Source organism: Prunus dulcis, chromosome 8 (genome assembly GCF_902201215.1).
Source record: "Prunus dulcis chromosome 8, ALMONDv2, whole genome shotgun sequence".
NCBI classification, from domain to species: domain Eukaryota; kingdom Viridiplantae; phylum Streptophyta; class Magnoliopsida; order Rosales; family Rosaceae; genus Prunus; species Prunus dulcis.
Genome location: NC_047657.1, coordinates 7617143 through 7638799, shown reverse-complemented (window position 1 = coordinate 7638799; position 21657 = coordinate 7617143). Strand labels below are relative to the sequence as shown.

General features: G+C 36.8%; 3 protein-coding genes across 3 annotated transcripts; 2 read left to right on the top strand and 1 right to left on the bottom strand.

Moving 5' to 3' along the window:
• The first annotated feature begins 3051 nt into the window (after positions 1-3051).
• On the top strand, positions 3052-4855 carry LOC117637210 (peptidyl-prolyl cis-trans isomerase FKBP12). The gene is made up of 5 exons (XM_034372048.1): positions 3052-3295; positions 3484-3517; positions 3633-3694; positions 3817-3869; positions 4538-4855. Exons 1-5 carry the CDS (start codon positions 3208-3210, stop codon positions 4637-4639), a joined length of 339 nt encoding a protein of 112 aa, XP_034227939.1. The 5' UTR covers positions 3052-3207; the 3' UTR covers positions 4640-4855.
• Positions 4856-5840: 985 nt separating this feature from the next.
• On the bottom strand, positions 5841-7034 carry LOC117637209 (mitochondrial uncoupling protein 4-like). Its single transcript, XM_034372047.1, has one exon. It carries the CDS (start codon positions 6941-6943, stop codon positions 5972-5974), a length of 972 nt encoding a protein of 323 aa, XP_034227938.1. The 5' UTR covers positions 6944-7034; the 3' UTR covers positions 5841-5971.
• An 8759-nt stretch (positions 7035-15793) lies between these two features.
• Positions 15794-19241, top strand: LOC117637509 (transcription factor bHLH143). The gene is given in 5 exon segments (XM_034372412.1): positions 15794-15928; positions 16613-17302; positions 17529-17699; positions 17783-18784; positions 18787-19241. Coding segments are annotated over 2 exon segments (1158 nt in total). The 5' UTR covers positions 15794-15928; positions 16613-17302; positions 17529-17699; positions 17783-17799; the 3' UTR covers positions 18960-19241.
• Positions 19242-21657: the final 2416 nt, after the last annotated feature.

Here is a 21657-nt window from a genome sequence, read left to right as displayed (position 1 = left end):
TCTATGCTAAAAAGCGATCAATCGCCCATTCATAGCGATCAATTACCTGACCCACCTGATCCATGTGAAGATATTTCTAATACAAGTCTCACACCTATAGACAATATAGAACAACAAGATGAAGACCCCCACTCTAACTCAACAATACCAACAAACCAATCTCCTGAGAATATCCTTGAGGTAACTACTCCTACTAAACTTGTGCATTTAGAGGATAAAACTGTTGGATATCAATTACCTTTCAGGCAAAATCGTTGGAAGCCACCAAATCATTATTCACTTGATATTGGCAAGACATCCAAGTATCCAATTGCAAATCATGTATCCACTGAGAAGCTGTCTGAACCACTCAAGGGTTTTGTGCATCAGTTGTCTGCTATCCATATTCCAACCTAGGTCTCTGAAGCATTGAAAGATCCTAAGTGGGTCCAAGCTATAAAAGATGAGATGAAAGCTCTTGAGAAAAATCAGACTTGGACATTGGAGACTATACCACGAGAAAAAAAGACTATCGGATGTAGATGGGTGTTTACTATAAAACACAATACAGATGGATCTATCGAGCGATACAAGGCAAGACTTGTGGCAAAATGGTACACACAGACCTATGGTATAGACTATGAAGAAACCTTTGCTCCAGTTGCAAAGTTAAACATCGTCAGAGTCTTATTGTCCCTTGCAGCTAATTTGGATTGGCCACTACACCAGTTTGATGTAAAGAATGCTTTTCTACATGGCGAACTCGCGGAGGAGGTGTACATGGACATTCCTCCTGGATATAATACTACTCAGACTGGAACAGTTTGCAAGTTACGAAAAGCATTGTATGGATTGAAACAGTCACCACGTGCATGGTTTGGATGGTTCACCATGGCAATGAAGAACAATGGTTTCAAACAGTTCAACTCAGATCATACTCTATTCTTGAATCGGAAAAGGAAGGTAACAACATTAATAATCTATGTTGATGATATGATTATTACTGAGAATGATAAACAGGAAATATCACAGCTACAATACTATTTGGCTACTGAGTTGGAGATGAAGGATCTAGGTGGACTCAAGTATTTCTTGGGAATTGAGGTGGCTCGATCGCAACAAGGCATATTTCTCTCTCAAAGGAAATATGTCTTGGACTTGTTGACAGACACAGGAATGCTAGATTGCAAACCTGCAGACACTCCTATTGTTTAAAATCATCATATTGGAGAATATTCAGATCAAGTTCCAACTAACAAAGAAAGATACCAAAGGTTAGTGGGAAGATTGATATATTTGTCACATACTCGACCAGACATTGCTTATGCGGTGAGCGTTGTCAGTCAATTTATGCACTCTCCAAGTGAAGACCACATGAATGCAATTCTTCGGATACTTAGATATTTGAAGTCTGCACCTGGAAAAGGACTTATGTTCTCAAAGCATAGTCATCTAAATATTGATGGTTATTCAGATGCAGTTTGGGCAAGTAATGTAACAGATAGAAAATTCACATCGGGTTACTTCACATTCGTGGGAGGTAATTTGGTGACATGGAGAAGCAAGAATCAGAATGTAGTAGCTTTATCCAGTGCAAAAGCCGAGTTCAAAGGCATGACTAAAGGGATTTGTGAACTTCTTTGGTTAAGAAAGTTGCTTACTAAACTTTGGTATAAACCTACATCCACAATGAATCTATTTTGTGACAACAAGGCTGCTATAGCCATTGCACAGAATCTGGTTCAGCATGATCGTACTAAATATGTTGAGGTGGATCGACACTTCATCAAACAGAAGTTTGAGGCTAAAGTGTTTCAGTTTCCTTTTGTGAAATCCGAGGATCAATTGATGGATATTTTGACAAAGGCAATTTCTAGCAAAGCATTCCACAATTCACTGGATCAGTTGGGCATTGGCGACATCTATGCACCAACGTGAGGGGGAGTGTTGGTGTGACTTGTGGATATTGACTTACTTTTCTTACACACCAAGAATTCCTATTATAATTGTAATTGATTTACTTTAATTCCTGATTTCCTACTATAAATAGATTTAAGAATTTATTATTTACTTGTCCATTCAGGTTTCGTTGTATTATAAATATGACCTCCTACAAGGAGAAGAATACAAAGAAAATTCCCACAAACAAATATTCTCTCATAGTTTTCATATTTTAGCAGAGAGAGATCGAAAGATCGAGATTCCAAATAGAGAGAGAGAGATCGAAAGATCGAGAGAGTGAGACAAAGATAGACCGAGAGATCGAGAGAGTGAGACAGAGATTGAGAAAGTGAGACAAAGAGAGATCGAAAGAGTGAGACAGAGATCGACAAAGTGAGACTGAGACAAATCGAGAGATATCGTCGAGAGATCGAGATGAGAAGAGTTTAGCTTGGAGAGAGCTTGAATGATCGAGTGAGATCGAGAGATAAAGAGAGAGAGAGAGAGCTAGTCATCGAGATTCTTCGAATGGGCTGAGAGATCGAGAGTGAAAGAAGTATAAAAATTAGTCTCTGTTACTGTACGATACGGGATTAAACGGTATCAAATATCCAGTACCGCTATCATGCCATACAAAGTTGACACGGTTCGGTATCATACCAAATGCAGCCTAAAACCAAATGAAATGGGATAAAACCGGTATGATACGATTCGGTATGTGTACGGTATCGGTACTTTGGCTTCAGATGCCGAGTCCTAATTTCATTGAGCAATATGAAATTTGATCATAGCTTCAAGAAGCACTGAAGCAATAAGCCTAAAACAAATAACACAAAACAAAACAAAATTTTCATTACCCAATAAAAAAAAATTGAAGATAGAGCTAGCAAAGTTAATGATTTAAGTAGAGTGATAATTTTAAAAATGAAAAATGAAAAGTGAAATGTTCTATCACTCCAAAATAGTGGTCATACATTGCCATTTTTTACTTGAATTTTCATAAGGAAATAGTGCATAATGAATTTTTCCTAGTGCCAGTTATGAAAAAGAATCGGTCAACTCTTTAGAATTCTACCAAATGCATGATTATATGGCCCACTAAAATAGTTCACAGGCCCAGTGGGCTTTCAAACGACAAAACTGCTAAAAAGATCTTAAGATTTTTTTTGGTCGAGACTAGAACGATCTTAGATTGATTTCTCTATTTTGATCAACGCTTCGATTGATTCGACAACCAAAACCCTAAGCAAAGAGAGCAAACAACAGTAGGAGCACAGAGAAAAGAAGATGGGAGTGGAGAGGGAAGTCGTGAGTGCTGGAACCGGTCCAAAACCGACCGTCGGTCAGAAGGTCACCGTTCATTGCACTGGTTACGGTTAGCTCTTCATTCTATTACTGTTTAAAATCTGCTTTTTTCTTAGCCACATATCGAGCTATGAAATATAAAAACAAAATTTTACTTTATTTATTTATTTTCATTGCTTGAACCTTGAATGTTTTTCAACCCAATATAATTATCGTAGTTGAATTTCATTATATGGTCTGAATGTGTCCTTAACCCAGGAAAAAATGGTGATCTGAGTCAGAAGTTTTGGAGGTGAGCATTTTTTTATATAAATGTTTTCATGGGTCTTTTCAGGCTTGTATATATATTCCCAAAATTGAATTATATAAATTTGATATGTAATTTTTTCTTTCTTTGATCTTTTTAGTACGAAGGACCCTGGGCAGAATCCTTTCAGCTTCCAAATTGGGAAGGGTGCTGTTATAAAAGGTAACTATATGTTTTTTCCTTATGTATGTGTACACATATATGTGATTGTGTGTATGTGTGTGTGTTTGTTCGTTCCATATTTTCTCTGATATATGACTTGTTTTGTTGGAACCCATTTGTAGGTTGGGATGAAGGTGTGCTCCAAATGCAAGTGGGAGAAGTTGCTCGTCTACGGGTAATGCTCATCTTCTGTGCTCCGGAAGATTTATGCTCTATGATTTAACAAATAGTTTTGCTGTACTCTGAAGCTTATTATAAAATTTTCGTGGTGCAATTAGAAGGCCCTTAGGAGGCCATTTGAACATGATCCTAAAGACTCATTTGGAAAACTTTTAAGTATCTCATTTGTATTTGTTTGTCATTGTGAAATTGATCTCTTTGCATTTTTCAGCAATAAACTCCCATATTTAGGTCATGTTTTCATGAATCTTCGCACATTTTTTCACTCCTCTAAGAGTACTGTATTGTTTTCTATAGAAACAGAGTTAATTTACCTCTTTTCTTCTTTATGGGACAACATGTTTTGCCCCATCCTGAAATTTACCAACAACTTCTAGGCTTGGTTCTCATTGTGTTATTTGCGACCTTGCAAAATGTTTGATATTTCTTTGACTGATGCGCAAATTATGAATTCCTCTTCAAACTGAATGGTCCCAGACTCCAGTGTCTTAAATCTATTATTTCGACTAGCAATCTGCCATTTCTAAATTAGTGATTTAAGATGTAAGAAGCTAGGAATGTCTCATGTTCTTATTTTCATTTGGTGTGCATTTTGAAAGTCTGGAACTGGAATGCACTTTATCTCACATTAACATCTCATATTCCTTCTTGATGAATTTGCAGTGCTCTCCAGATTATGCTTATGGTGCTAACGGATTTGGTGCATGGGGGATACAACCTAATTCGGCTTTGGTTTTTGAGATTGAAGTCCTCGGTGCGGAGTAAGCATTTGGGCAGGGAGTCGGACCCTCTGCAAATCTATATGGTTATCCTAATTAACTTGCTTTTCCATGGGCTTATATTAGTATTATGACACTTTATTTTTCGAAAAATCTTGGTGTGTAATCTTTTGTGACCTTTTTCATTGTTTTTTTTTAATACTTGGTTTGGTGGATATATCCACATGGTTATCCTAGAAATAATTTCTTGCGACCTTTCGTATTTGACACGTTTTAAGGATTGGTTCTGATGCAATGTTAACTAGCATTAGGAAGATAAATACCACTAAACCAAAAGTCACTTGGTTCTTGGCCTTAGCCCTATTTATTTAGGAACGGGGTGGTATTAATTAAGCCCTAGATGTGCTATTTAGCTTGTTTAATTATGTGATCTTAATTAAATAGGAAACACTGGAAATAAAATAGGAATGAGGCGACGTGGGCTTTATGGCTTTGTCTGATTTCTCTCTGTCATCTAATGAATTGATTACCTATTATAATGGAGTTTTTCTATTTTAGGTGAAACGGGCCGAAATCCAACAATAAAAATAACTCGACAGAAAACCAGTTTGGGTCTAGCCAAATTAACATCAGCAGCAACTAGAACAGATAGAACGAAGTTCATAAGATCTCATGTTGGCCAGACCATCTTTTGTTAATTTTGCTTTCGATAAACATGCTTGAACAAATCTGAGGCTCCTAAAGCTTCATTTTGTAGCAATTCACTGGTTTGAAAAGAGGATGAGTAAAATCATTAATCTCGTCAAGAACCTTCGTTCTCATACTAAGGATGAAGGGTTTACTTGTGTTCTTAGTTGGTGTAACGGGGCATTGACGGATCCAGGAATTTTCCTTTCCGGGGGCAAGAATCTGTAGAGTCTCGCCTCGGATGCAGAGGATAATGGAGCCTACAAATAACCTGTAAAGTTTGGCCTAATGCAAACAAGGTCTCATCCATTCCTTTGCCTTCTTTGAGACATTTTATCAAACATTTTGCAGCCTTTTGCCCCCAGGCTCCAAGAAAACAACAAAGCAGCTGGGCAATTTAATGGGTGTGTGTGTGTGTCTCATATTGAGCTGCACTCATCCCTCAATAGATCTGCAAATGTAATGGGATTTGTCATTGTATTGCCCGGTTTGATATTTCGATTGATGATTCATTTAATTGGGTGGTTAATCCTCTTGATTTTATTTACTCGATTAGGATCTTGATTACATGAGTAAATTTTATTAATCACTTAAACTACAAGTCCTTGCAATACTTCTTTTATCAATAAAATATGATTTTCTCGTAGGAAAATAATGAATGAATGTTAATTACAAAAAGGGAAAAAAAAAATCAAAAATCTTTGAGGAGCTCCCGGACCTTCTCCAATGTAACGAACAAGACTACAGTAAAAGGTCCTTGCCTTGAGATGGTAGGAACGAAGCCCTTATACAAAGCCATGGGACCCTCAGCCCTCACTGTCTTCATCGCACAATCCAACGCACCCGAGTACGGTGCGGTAGCCCCGGCCTCCACCTTCATATTCATCACCCTCGTCTTGATCACGTCGATCGGGTTCGACGCCACAGCCGCCACGAACCCGGCCCCGAAGCTCGCCACCACGTGGGTCCCAATCCCGTCGTTCATGATGCCCTTCTCCAATATCACCTCCTTCATCTGATCGTAAGACGCCAGCTGTGATGCCGTCACGATCATGGCGCGGTTCACCGTAAGAGATGAGCCGCGCCACAGGCTAGTGATCCCCTCGTGTTTCGACATTTCCCGAATTGCGTCGATCACGCTCCTGTAGTTGCGGCGCTGGTGGATCGGGAGGCGCCCGTCAGCCTGCATGCGGACCATTGCCACGTCAGCGGGGTTGCCGACCGCGGCGCCAACTCCTCCAGCGACCAGTCCAGCGGCTAACTTGCGCGGGAGGGGGAGGTTTCCGGATTCAGGGTCGGCCCATTTCCGCTTGAGGATGTCATAGAGGCCCATGCGGGTGGTGGAGTAGAGGGTTTGGCGGAGGATGGTGGCGGAGACCCCGGAGAACAGCGCCTTAACGCCTTCGGTCTGCGCAATGCGGAGTCCAAGGGAGACAGGCCCCACTCGGGGTGGTTGGGGCGCGGGTGCGCAGAATGTAGAAGGCATGGAGGTGGTGGCAGAGGTGAAGGCGAGGGCCGGGCGGAAAGCAGGCTGCATTGCAGGGTTGGGGAGGTGGGATTCGCCTTGAAGTTGGATGCGGACTTTGATGAGGTCAAGTGGGTGCGTGGAAGCTCCTGCTATGATGGAAGCTATGCCACCTTCAACGAAGCCTTTTACACCCATTTTGCGATTATAATGAATTACACTTAGAAAAATGAAGATGAAACGAAACAAGAGTTTTCAATTTCCAACTTCAGGGGAGAGAGAGAGAGAGAGAGGGTTGCAGTGTGTTTTGAGAAAGTTGAAGAGGAGAAGCGTGGATTTATAGATACGGAGGTATTAATTGCAAAGCGTGTGCTTACGCGGGTTCTATTAACTGTGGGTGGAAGATGTTGTGGTTTGACCCGAGAGTGAGAGGGTGAGACTAGACCTTTTTTCTTTCTCGGCGTGCTGTGCTGCGCTTTTGACTTGGAGAGGCTCATGTTAGTAAAAAAAATGAGTTTTGTTTAGTGTGTTTCATATAAATCGGGAACGTGTCAGTTGCCACTCGTAGACCTATAATTTGATTCATTCTGGGACTTTACAGTTTTAATATAGACTAGGGACGATATTATTTGTTTTACTTGAGAGCTTTAATATAGTCGCAAGTGTGTGTTAATTGATTTTTTTTTTTTTTTAAAGACAATATTCTTGAATTTCAATTTTTTATTTCGGTCTTTTATTTTAGAATTTAAATGAGAAAATTAATCTAGGTGTCTCCGACTCTAACGGGAGGAGATTTCGGAGCTAAATGGGTATCAGGTACGGGGATCCCCGAACTTGAAAAATCCCCGACGAATATGGGGAGGGGATAGTATCGAAGTCCCTATCCCTGAACCCGACCCGAAAATATATATGTTTATATTTAAATAAATAAATATATAATTATAATATTTATATTTAACCCTAAGTTAACTTCCCTCTCCTAATTTTTCGTAATTTTCTATGGAATTTCATATTGATGTGATTTTGAATAGTTGAGTTGAACTTTATAGTTAATTTGGATGTATTGAATGATAATTTAATATGAAACTTAATGTTAAAATGTATTGTAAATATTTTTTTATGCAAAAAATTCAGAGATTCGGAACTGGTATAGGGGATAGTCCCTCGACGGGAACGGGGACAGGGATTCCCCGAAACCTAATAAATGGGGATGGGTTCGGGGATGAAGAGCGGGAATAGGGATAGTATTGTCATACCCGGTCCCTACCCGACCCGTTGCCATCCCTAATCTCACTCTTGATTTGTTAGGAACGGTATTTTTTTTTTTAAAATAGGTAACTTGGGAATACCGAAAATAACATCATTTTTATACCGGAAAAAGTAGTCATCCTTTTATACCAAACTCATTAGTATTATCCTCAATATTTTTGGTAACACCAACAATAGCCTTACGCATAAGAAGAAAAAATAACTTATTAATATCTAAAGGGAACTATTATTATCATGCACTCCTCATAGTACAGTTTGCCGCTTATGTTTTTATACGGGAAAAAATGTTGGATGCCCTTTTTGGAGTTCCAATACACATTGTAATGAATTTCTTTAAAATGTATTGTTCTTGTCCTTCTAGGGTTTGTCACTAAGCTGGGCTTGGTGGGCCTGACCCTAAAAGTTCAAGTTGGGCTAAGTTTGGGTTGTGTTTTTAGGATTTAGGCATTTTTTATTTCTTTTAAGGATCTCCAAAATCAATGAACCTAGGGTTCGTCAATGGGCCGGGTCGGGCTAGCCCGGCCCAAATTTAATGGGCTTTAGCCAGGTCGGGTCGGGCTTTGAAGAGGAGAGAGAAAATATCAGGTCGGATTTTTTAAGAAAATTCAAAGCCCAAGCCCGACCCATGAGCCGGGCTTGAGAAAGCCCATCTGGCCGGGCCAGGCTAAGCTCAACGGGTCGGGCCTAAACAAGCCCTACTTCATTAAAAAAATTATAAACTTAATCACAAGGGCATTTTAGTCCAAATTTGAAATTAAACTCACTTAATTCCAATATTTTCACATCAAACCAAATTCATAAAACACCCCAAAAAGTCACACAACTTATAAGATTTTTCACAAAAATAATAAAACCAAGTATTATTTTTGAGGTTATTAAATAATTAGATCGTAATACATTTTAAGAAATAATTATAAAGAATAATAAGTATCAAAAAAATATTTTTTAAAGGATGGTATGAATAAATATGCAAATATTTGGTGATGTGTTCAAGAAAAACATGATTATATTTGGTGGTACGATTATGTTTCGTGATATGATTATATTTGGTGATGTGATATGTTGTTCATCTTATTTTTTTTTTATATATGTATAATTATTGAATTAATAATTGACACAAATTAATGTGTTAATCATCCAATTATAAACTAGGAATGAGTAAAGAAAAGTAAATGAAATGAAACAAATTATATATGTGATTTAAGTGATGTAATCCTAAACCTAAACTCTTATTTATACATAATTATATATGTATGGGGGCCTAACGGGCCGGGCTTTTGTGGGTGGGCCAGGCCGGGCTTCTTGGGCTTAATCGGGTCGGGCCTATGGGTTGGGCGGGCTTCGGACACCCAAGCCCAAGCCTAGCTTGGCCCAAGGTAGGTCGGGCCATCTCAAAGCCCATAACGAGCCGGACCGGGCTTTTTTCCAATGGGTCGGGCGGGCCCCCATTGCCCATGAGCCTGCGGGCCAAATGATGAGACCTAAATGAACCGGCCTTGAAAATCAACTACAAACAAGAATTTAAAGAGTTATGTTGAATATTTCAAGAGCAATATGAATCATATTTCATGCAATAAAAGTATGTGAGTAGGCTATAGTTAAAAAGGGATGTATTCTAACTCAATTGGGACACAATTCTTTTTAGTTAACCTTGTAGTTTTGAGACTACTCAAATTCCTTAAGATTAATTGGTACTAATCTATTAGTCTTATACCTACTTAGCGGTGGTTTGCTCATCCTTCATCTTTTTTTTTTTTTTAAAGATGAAGTTTTGAACATGACAAAGATTAAACGATAAAATAGGCTTATTATCACAAAACGTCCTTAAGGTTTACGAAACTATCAGATTGCATCTTTAATGTTTTTTTGTGTCATTTGTGGTCCTCAAGGTTAGTATGTGTGATCACAAATGGTCCCTGTCATTAGGTTCTATCAAAAACTCTATTAGTTTGTTGATGTGGCTATCACAAAACATCCCTGAGGTTCATGCACCTATCACAAATGGTCCCTACAAAATTTAAAATTTTTTAATTTAAAATTCATAAATTTAAAATTTTATGAATTTTAAATTATTTAAAAATATATATTATATTTTAAATACATATGGTACTATATTATTGTAGATGTGGGCTCCATATATATGTCACATCAACAAACTAATGGAGTTTTTTTTAAATAATTTAAAATTCATAAAATTTAAAAATGAAAAAAATAAGGGTTTATGGTTCATAAATGGTCCTCAAAATTAAAATTCTTCTATAAATGGTTTTTTCATTTATAAATAATTTTAAAAAGAAAATCACAATTTTATGAATTTTAAATTAAAAAATTAAAAAATTTCGTAAGGACCATTTGTGATAGGTGCATGAACCTCAAGGATGTTTTGTGATATATATATATATATATGACACGTCAACAAACTAACGGAGCTTTTGACGGAACCTAATGACAGAGACTGTTTGTGATCGCACATATTAATCTTAAAGACCACGAGTGACACAAAAAAACATTTAGGATGCAATCTGATAGTTTCGTAAACCTTAAGAACATTTTAGCCAAAAAAATATAAACGGTTCTGATCATTGAATTGCACCGTGATAGCCCTCGGGAAGGTGTGTGCATTAAAAAATAAGGCATCCTTAAACTCTCGGTATAATATATACTATGTTTTGGTTTTAAGGATTTGCACTCATAGAACTTGTGGAAATGCCTTTTAATGATGCCCGAGACTTTTTTCTTTCTTGAAGTTATGCTAATTTTTCCATCCACAAAAAAAGCATCGTTAGACCAAAGAAGAGGAGGGGCCATTTCCAGCCCATTACAAATGCATGGACCGTATTATTAACCATTTTGGTCCTTCTCGAGAGAACATGCTTTGCAAAGTCTGTACATGGGCATGCTTGGCCGGCTGAGCATCCGATTCCATCATTATTGAAGCAAAACTAGCTAGCCTCCACAAGAAGTCCAAATGGTCATGTACTACGAATATCTTTGGAACTTTTTTAAGTTTTTTTTTTCTTTTCATATATGAAAAAGGTTTCATTTTCAGTTTCGCACATATCGGCCTTATTTAGATTATTTAAAAAGTTACAAGCAATATTAAGAGAGGGAAGATTCGAACGTAGAATCTCAAATGCAGGGAAAATTATTTTTAACCACTTAAGCTATAAATTTCTTACATCTGCATTCTCCCTTAATCACACCACTAAATACAAAATTATGATTGTTGGAAGTATAACCCTATGTGGAAAGGAGGGAATTATAAGCATCATGACAAACATGATACTCATTGATTTCTCTTTTATTTTTTTGGTCCACATGAAATTCTATAGAAAGACCAAAAATGGCTAAAAGGAAACAAACAAAGGACTAAACGAAATTCACCCGAATCAGATACAAAAATGGAACCAAAGAGAGGCGAAGGTGGAAGATTCAGCGAGCCAGACAATCAAACCTACTCATTGATTTCCTTTGATGTGGTTATCTTTGCCACTTTTCTTATTATTATTATATTATATACTTTCATCCTTAATTTTATTTTAAAAAAATAAAAAATATACATCTTAATAATTACCATATGGTCTCGCCCGTCGGTTCTTTCGGGTGTCTTCACGAAACCATGTTCTTGTGGTTGCGGTGGTGATGAACTTGGCGGCGGCGGCGACAATGATCAGGGCTACGGCTGGTGTTTAATTATAACCTTTTTTTGGTAGGGTTGTTAAGGTTTGTGGTAATATTGGGCTTGGTTCAATTTACTCAATTTTTTTCTGTTGTAATATTATGTATTCCCTGTTTGTAATGATTTGTTTCTTATTAATGAAACCTATCTTGACCACAATAATTACCACGTGGTTGGTATCCTTACTTCACTGCACAAATGAAATAATTTTAACTACATGCCTTGATCAATCCCACTCTCCATCACTGTTTTAATTAAAGTTTGCTGATACTATAACCATTAGCTTAGACATGATTGTTTTGTTGAGTAATGAAAAATAAAATTAGAGAAGCAAGTGCGTGACAGCAAATTTAAACATGTTTCTCTACAAAAGAAGGAAAGCAAATTTAAAACCATACGAGAGTTGTTGTTGTTGACCCACTTACCACTACTATTCCTTAAGAATGCACAAGCATATAATTCCTAATCAATTGAAGCAATGCTCTGAAATAATAATTCTAATTAGTGGTAAAGTGATGGGGTTTCAATAAACTTTAGTTAAAAAAGATTAGAGGAATCCCTGAATTCTAGCATTTGCATCTCAACTACATAATTTTGGAGCATATTTTTGTGCTACCAAAAGGGCAGACCTTATGATTGGATGTATATATTCAATTGGGTTATTTGACACTTGTTCCCTCCACCCATAAGCAACATGGTAAGGCACCATGCCTATGAGTTTTCTTGTTATCTTTTTTCAAGTTTCATAGGTTATTGATACATGCGGATCATATATTAGCATTATGATTGTTGTTAGTGTGCAAAGTATTGGAGCTTGCACTTGATGGCTGGCTCCTCCATAGTGCACACATATGGCCTTATGACATCCTACGTTGTAATTAGAAATCCTAAATCTTTCAATCACAAGATTATGTTTCTAATGAGTAGATTATATAAATAATAAGTGAATGCCACATGGAATGTCTATGCTATTATCATTAGAATTATTATACTTATCATCACCTAACACTCTTGTAATAAACTTGAGGAGTGATGGCTACTTTTCCCTCTTTATTTTTTCATTCATTTTGTGCTACATATATTCCCGTCACACGTAAATTTATGTATTTAAAATGACTAAAGAATTAAAACCCTAGGCTAAGGCTTCTAGCTGCCGCCCCCTTTGGGGGTTGGCGGCCTCTCTCTAGCTCTTCCCTTCCCCTTTCCTTCCCTCACCTCTCCTATCAGTTCCTTTCCTCCCATCCCATCCCTTCCCCTCCTTCTACTCGCCCCTCCCCCTCTCTTGGGTTTCTTTCTTCCCCTCCCTCTTTGTTTTGTTGGTTTGATTTTTGTTCTTTTGTTTTTGCAGATTTGTGTGGTTCGCCTGTCCTTGGATTTTGCTGAGAAGGATTAGTGTTTTGGCAGATTTGATGTGCTGGATACTTTGTTTTCTAGTTTGTTGGTCGTCGACTCGTTGCATTATGAGGTTTGTTTAAGTTTGTTGTTGATGGTGTGCTAGCATTGTCTTAAAGATGATTGTGTAGTCTCGTATTCTTGATTTTGACTCTTTTATCAGTTTATAGCATGTGTGGTATAAACTGATATATTTAAATTATTAGGCTAACATACTCATCTATATAGATAATTTAAATATATCCATACTTGTCTATATAGATAATAAAATTTATGGGCTAACGTTTTTACAGATAGAAGACACAAAGAATGCTGCTAACCAAACTGTCATTAAGAGCTTAGATATGTAGAGAGCAAGGTATGCATAATAGTCTCATATTTTTATTCTTTTATAATATTAGTAAGTGATTGTACATGTCTTCTTATTAAAGGGAATTGTAGAGTAAGGGTAGAATAAGAAAGAGAAAGAACAAAAGAATAAAATTGATTAAAAAGTATTTAAAAGCAAAAAGGAGTGCAAGTGCAAAAAAAGGGAGTGGGAAAATCACCTCCCTAAAAAAATAGAGAACTTTACTTAAATATGGGAATTGAAGGCTAAGAAACAAGACGTAAGCGTATGTCAATGTGTCATGTGCTACTCTCGTGATGTGATAGTAATGACATTCCTAGCTCCTTACGATTGATGGTGAAGAAAGAAGGAGCATGAACACCTAGTTAGGTCTAGAAAACATAAAAATTGGGCTTCACATATGTCTCATGTGCCAAAATGCCTACCAAAGAGAGGCACACACGCATGCATGCACGCACACTTAAAGTGCCATGGGGATTCCAACTTGAGACTACTAACCTGCAATTCAAAGTCTTTTTTCACAGGGCTAGACCTTCGCTTGCCAAAGCTAGAATATTTAGACGTGGAGGGAGGCATGGCCAAGGCAAGCCTGAGCTTCGGCCTTGCTGCCCTTGGCTCAATACAAAATGAATGACCTTAAAATCAAATAACTTATTTGGAAACATGCTGTATTTTGAGGTAAATTGAACGTCCTTCGGTGTGTTATTGCTGGTGTGCCAGTACACAAAAAACTGAGGGTACAATTGATGTCGGTAAATGCACTAGATATGAATTTAGTGAGTACGACCGAGGAAGGAACACTTTTTGGCCTTAAACAATTACGACTATAAATGAAGAGAAATTTTTTTAATGAAATCTTGGTATTAAAGGCTAGGAAACTAGGACGTAAGGCCATCTCCAGTCTTGGGATATAGCCCTAAAATAATGCAAAACCCATCTCTAGTCATGAGCTAAATAAAATTTTGGCCAAATTTGGAGGGCCAAATTTGGCCCTTTAGCTCTCCAACCGGGCCACATTTAGCCCAGCTTTGGCCTAGGCCAAATTTTTTGTGGGTCCCATGTATGTGCTTTTGAAGAAGATAAATTATCAAGTATGGGCAAGAACACGAATCATCTCGTGCAAATGCATATCCAATAGCCAACAATAAAAGTGTTGACGTCATCTATATATATTTTGAAAGGCCTTTTTAAATGTTTCAATTCGTGTTGTTTAAGAAAAATTTATAAAGAATTATTGGTCATGACCATTGGAGGTCAGACTATTGAAACCCAACCTTTTTTTATTATATATATTTAAAATGTGGTCACCTTTTTAAATGTTTTCAATTAGTAAAAAAAATTAAAAAAAATTACTGGTCATGACTGTTGGAGGTAAGACCATTGAAACCCATCCTTTTTTTATTTTTATTTTTTATATAATATAAAAATAAATGTGGTCACCTTTTTAAATCTTTTCAAGTGTTGTTTAAAAAAAATTATAGAAATGGATTGGTCATGGAATATTTTCTCCAAATAGTAGTTTAATTAAATTAAACAATACATAGTTGTGGAATGCATGAGTATTGTACCATAGTTTTTCTCAAAATAATAAAATATGAATGACCTTAAAATATAGCCCTGCATGATTGGAGATGGAAAAATTTAGCCATGCACTATTTTTTTAAAAATTAATATTTTGAAAGACTAAATATTTAACCCTGAATTACATTTAGTCCTCTGACTGGAGATATCCTAAGCGTACATCAAGGTGTCTAATGCTACTTTTGTAATGTGATAGCAAGGGCATCTCTAGCTCATTACTATTGATGGCGAAGAACGGAAGAGCATGAACACCTAGTTAGGTCCAAAAAAGAAAAAAAGGAAACTTGGGCTTGACACGTTGCAAATGCAATACTTAAAAAAGGCCCTCCCATCATATAATAATTAAATAAATGAGAATAATATAATAATTTTATACTTTTTCGTATTAAACAAATTTAAAATAATAACAAATCAAAACATGAATCCTATTTTTATCTTTATTAATTTTATAATTAAAAAAAAAGAAAGAAAGAAAAAACTAATTAGCACAAGCACTAGTACAAAATAATGAATATTCATGGATATGAAAATTGCATGCTCTGATTAAGAAACACGAAAAATAGTAAAGCCAAATCTAATATTCTGAAGACTCTGAACTGTATGTTACTGCCAAACATTAAACAAAAAGAAATACATTATAAAATAAAAAAATGGTTGTCTGCAGGTCAATCAGAACCTTTTACAGTAACAGTGCCACTCTAACAGAGGAGAGAGAATGGCAACTGGGATGGGCAAAATGGTCATATAAACGACTATATAATCATAGCATTCCCTGAACAAATTCACTTCTTTAGACATCTTCTGTCCAACTACCAAACAGCTAAAAACTTTCCCCTCTCTCTCTCTCTGTGTTTGCTGTGACTGAGCGGTGAGCTTTCGCCTTCAGATCCATCCAAGCTTGTCAATTTGCACTGTAAGTCCGTGATCTCAATCCCTTGTTTTCATTCTCCAAAAGCTCTTCTCTTTGTTCTTAAATTTGGTGTTTGCTTTCTTCTTCTTCATTTTATTTTTCATAAATTTTATTTTGTCGATATCATCCGTTTGGTTCCTGAGAAAAGTGAGGGAAAAGAAAAGGAAAGAGAAAGGGATGTTGGATCTTAAAGTTTTGAATTTCTGGGAACTATGGGAACAGTAAAACCCTCATTCTGTTCTACGCACTTCAACTGTAAAAGTTGTTCTTTTTAATTTTATTTTTCTAAGCTTTTTCTCGACAGGATGTCGGCCTTGTGGCTTTAAATTTATGTTTTTTTATTTATTTATTTATAGTTTTTCATTTGGTATTTGGATTTCTCTTTGGACCCTCTGCTCTGCTAGTAAAATGAAAAATCAGTTTTGGTGGATTTGTTTTCTCAGCTGCCAGATTTTAAAATGAGGAAAAAGGTTTAAGAAGATTAAACATCTAAAGTGCAAAGTCTACAGTTTCTTTTCTTCCTTTCATTTCTCTGTGTTCCTTTCCCTTGCTGCCTCTTCAGATGCTTAGTGGGTCATCTTTGTTTCTGTTGGGTTTCTTAATTCTTGGGTTATTAGTGGGCTTTATGTTATTGGTCTGATAAGTCTCCTGTTCTCTTACTTTTAGTTGTATGTACTATATGTGCAGGAAATTGGTGAAATATCGAGAGAAAATCAATTCAGAAGTTTGGATAATTCTATATCACAGAGAAGAGAAACAATATGCCTTGGTTGAGTCTGTCAGTCGACGTGTATCGGAAAGTTGTGCACTTGAACTTATATTGCAGGGTTATTCTGTAAATTGTTCTGCATTCATTGAACTTTAAGTTCTTCATCCTTTTGTCGATTTTCATTCAACTTTCCATGGGATCAAATAAGTTTTTTCTCACTTCTCTTGATATTTATAGGATCATCTGAAGCTAGAAAGCAAAACCTTGTTTGTCTCAAAGTTCAAACCCCTTTTAGTTTCTTTTATATTATCCTCGCAGTGTAGCTCTCATCAGTTGTTGATCATCATATCTAGCTTGGCCTTTATTATTCTTCTCTATCACCAGTTATTCAATTTGTTTCTTACTCTCTAGTAAAGTAGATTCCTCCATTGCTGATTTTAATATCTGGCTTAGTTGTGTGCACATTCTGCAAATCGGGTATCTGTTTAGTCTTCCTTCCAGTATTCTTTTAGATTGAGTAGTTCCATCAAGGTTCAAGTGTAGTTATGGTGTGCCAAGGAGCAAGCCAAACAAGATTTCGGGCATTGAAACATGAAAATGGGATCGCAGGAAGACCAACAATAATAGTTAGAGTGATTGCATGCTTTCAACCTTTACAGGATTGCCAGGTTAGTGTTGCATACAGTGACCAACTTTCATTTTCTTTCAATATGTGAATTCTTTTCAACTGTTTACATGATCAATTGCTGGCCTATTTTCTTTAATCTCTCAACTATGCTTTCATGAGAGTAAGAATTATACTAGTTGCTTGTTACGAAATGATTTACACTTATTTCCTTAGAGTTCTGTAAGAAGCGTAGTTAATAATGTGTTTTTGTTACTGCTGTTCTGCAGGCTGAGTACTTTCGACATCTTCTTAAGCCTGTTACGTAGATTTATTCAGGTTTTCGGTCATTTTACCAAGCCGCAAGTTGTAGTATTCTGTTCCTTTTTGTTTTCCATTCTTGAAACGACCCAGAAAGTAATTGAACATTACAGGTCAAAGCACCATCTATCTCCTGTCAGGTATAGTAATGTCTTGCTTGTCAATGTAGCTATGATAATCATAGGTCATGCTTGAGTGATCATCTTTGTTCTCTTATGTATAGGTGATCTTTTTGGTTGGATGGTTAAGGCAAACAACAACTCTTGGCTTTTCCCAGAGCAGAATTCTGCCTGGCAACTGCCTAATTTGAATCATATGAGCATGTTGCTTGAGCCCAGGCAACAGGAATGTTTACCATCATCTACAAATCAGGGCATTTGCCCTTTTTCTGGACATATGGCATTGCCAGGGTCCACAGTTTCTGGTGTTCAGGGTGTTATGGCGAAACAAACAAATGAAGGTCATGGGGTGCTTCAACATTTACCTCCATATTTTCAGACCTTATTTCCTCCACCAAATTCTTATCTTAATGAAAAGCAGTCAGCATTTTCTTATGGATTTGGTGGTCGCATGGCTGTGCCAAATGCAAATCCAGGGTCTTCCCAGAAGGGATTCTTCATTTTTGATCAGTCTGGGAATGAAACAAAGCTAATATATAATTCTGATTGCCCTCCTAGCCAGGATCCACCCTTTGTTGCCAGTAAAAAGTTCGTTTATGGTTATGGTTCAGATGAAGCAGGACTAACAACCAGCATGGACCAAATTGGTTCAACCGAGTACCTCTTGCGTGAAGAGATCGGTGAGAATCACATAATTGAAGAGAGTGAGATGCATGAAGACACAGAAGAAATCAATGCATTGCTTTACTCTGATGATTATGATGATGAAGATAATAATGATGATGACGGAGATGATAATGACAGTGATTGTGGTGAGGATGATGAAGTAAAAAGCACGGGTCATTCTCCAATAGATCTTCAAGTGAGTTATGGAAAGAAAGAACATGTGGAGGAATTAACAGAGAAGGTCATCAGTTCTGATGCTTCAAACAAAAGGCATAAATTACTCAAGGGTGGTTACAGGCAATTATCACCAATGGAGACTGTTGTTAATTTGATACAGCCGTATGGATCTCACGGGCACGGGAACAATATGGAATCGAGCTACGGACTTGGCCAGATCCAAGGAGAGGAAATACATTCTACTGTGGGTAAGATGAAGTCCAAAAAGACACAATTCGTGAGAAAATTAGAGTTTTTGAGAGCGTGATTCCTGATGCTAAGGGCAAGGATTCAGTGTTCATTATAGACAAAGCTATAGAATACTTGAAGTCTATGCAGCTTGCAGCCGAAACTCTGGGAGTGAGCTTCCATGAAGAAGCTGCGTTCCGTCCATGCTAAGGGAAAAGGTGGTAAGGCCCCCAGAATTCCAGGCTTGAATGATTGGTGAATTTGAAATCAGCAAGGTAGCTTTGGTTTTATGGGGCCCTTTCTCTGCCTTTTGGTTTCTCTTTATAAATAGCAGTGTATATAATGGGCCAATAAAGGAAGCAAAGCATTGGGATGATATTGCACGCCGGAGATGATCAAAGAAGGGTTATGTTTGTTGACCAGAAATCATTATCTTTTAGCTTTTTGGGTGTTAAAGATTAAGGAAAGTCACCAAAGACTTAAACGCATGGGAGATTTCTAAAGGGTGAGAAAGTTTCTGGTGTGGGGGAGTATATTGCTTGGTGCTGAGTTGAGGTGGGGCCCTTTCTTATGATCAAATAATGCAGCAGCAGCAAAAGGTAAGATTGTTTTACATGTGGGTGTGGAAAGTAATTGTTGTTGTTGTACAGTGAAATGTATGGGCTCGTGGTTAGGGAGATCTCTAGTTTGAATGTGGAGATTTGCTTCTGCTGTGTGGTGCTTTTTCTGAGTTTGTCAGTATTGTGTGTGAGTATAAATAATTGGGGTGTGGAGGGATATGATGGTGGTGGTGGTGGTACGTACTGCACACCTTAGCTGTATTGTGGTTTGGATGTGTCTTTTTATGCATGCTTGTATGTGTATTTGTTGAGAGATGAGAATAATGTACTTGGATTCCTTTGTTTTTAGAGTTATCTTGTGATTTTTATAATGGGGGGGACAATGAATGGATATGGGTGTGATGTGTATTTTTTATTTCTACTTTTTTTTGGATGAAATGGGGAATCAACCCCAAACACAAAAACTAAAAGTAGAAATAGTAAGAGTTCTATGAACTTATAACATATCATCATTTGCGAAATTCTGCAGAAAGAGTGCTATATATGGACTCTTTATGTGGACTTTCATATTATTACATTAAACTTAAGTGAAGTTACTATTTAAATGAATCACGTGGCTGATATGGTTTATATATGTAGTTTATATATGACACTCTCACCGTAGAATGACTCATCAGCAAACACAACAAGGCCCAAGTCAAAATTGTAACTCTCCTTGGCCAAGCAATCCCCAACAATGATCAAAATGCTTTAGGGTCGTGTTTGGTTGGTTGGATTGGACTGGTCAAATTTAATTAAAATGAACATGGGTTTAGTCTGTTGTTTGATGGGCTTAATGGATCATGACTGGTTATGCCTCAAAAAAAATTCTGGATATCAATCCAGCATACACCGGATTTGAAAACCCACGCTGAGACACGGGTTTCGAAGACTACGTGGAAATGAGCTTTCGTCTTCTCTTCTCTCGCGTCGTCTCCCTTAGTGTGCTTCGCATTGCTCCCTCAACCTGCTCTGCGTGGTCTCCTCTCTCCTCTCGTCTCTCGTCTCTCCTCTTCTCTCATCTCTTCTCTCTTTTGTTTTTTTTAATAACTGATTTCTCTGTTCTGGATTACTTGGCTTTCTTTCAATATATTTTTCGATTTTATTGCCAAATATTGAGATGTATGATAATTCTTAGCCTATTTTTCTGGGCTAGATGTTTAGTGTGGTTTTGTGGGTTTGATTTCTTTTGATATCTTTGAAAAAAAAATTTCATTCATCTCTGTTTCCCTTCTAGAATTGAAGATCTGGAAGATTTGGGTTAGATGTTGAGTACGTTTTTTTTTCCTTTATTTTTCACTTTGCATTGAAGATCTTTCAGATCTTGTTTCCCTTCCAGAATTTGCATATTCTTTTTATTTATTTATTAATATTGTTTTTAGTCTACAATCTTTTCCTTCCAGAATTATCTTTTTTATAAATATTGTATAATAACAAAGACATATTTTATTATGATAGAAAAAGAATGACCCTTTTTCTTTTTCTGGTTAAAAATATGAATTTTATATGATAAAGAAAGATACTGAAATTTCGAGTAGAAAAAAAAAAAAAAAACCGAAAACAGAGGAAGAAAGTGAAGGAAAAAAAAGAAAGAAAGACACTGAGGCAAAAAGTTGGAATTTTGCATATGATTATTGTTAATAAAATAAAATTTTGATTTTATTAAAAATAAAATTAATTCCAATATGTTGTTTGGTGCAAAAATGAATAGTATTGGACTCAAAACTTAGTCAGTCCAAGTCAGTCCAATCCAATGCTTCAAAGTTTATTCTAACCAGTTTAAGCCAGCCAACCAAACGAGGCCTAGAAGTTCACCCTAGCTAGACAACAAGGTAGCCGGTGGATGGAAAGCATGTAACGCAGGCTTCTGAAGTAGCATATTTGCAGTAGCAGAGTCCATTTTGACTATTAGGTTTTTAATACCTTGTTCCACAACAAGCCTCCACCCAAAAACTTCTTGGATTTTGACCAAAAAAAAAAAGAAAAGAAAAGAAAAGAAACTAGCCACAAAGCCATCAATCTAATCCCCTCTGTCATCACGAGTTACTCCTACAGCTTCAATGGTATCAGAATCACACTTTACAGGAACCATCAACATTGAGCTTGAAATAGCCCAAGTTGGGAGGCTCCCAAGTAATGCAAAATTCTGTAGTGAGAGTATCATATTAGTTACATGATCATTTCATTAAATTTAAGTGAAGCTACTATATAGAACGACTTCCCAAGCAAGCAATAAGGATTTGAGAAAAAATATTCTACAGTTATCTTCATTGCCTAAAATTGGTTTTCTAAATGAAATAAATTTTAAT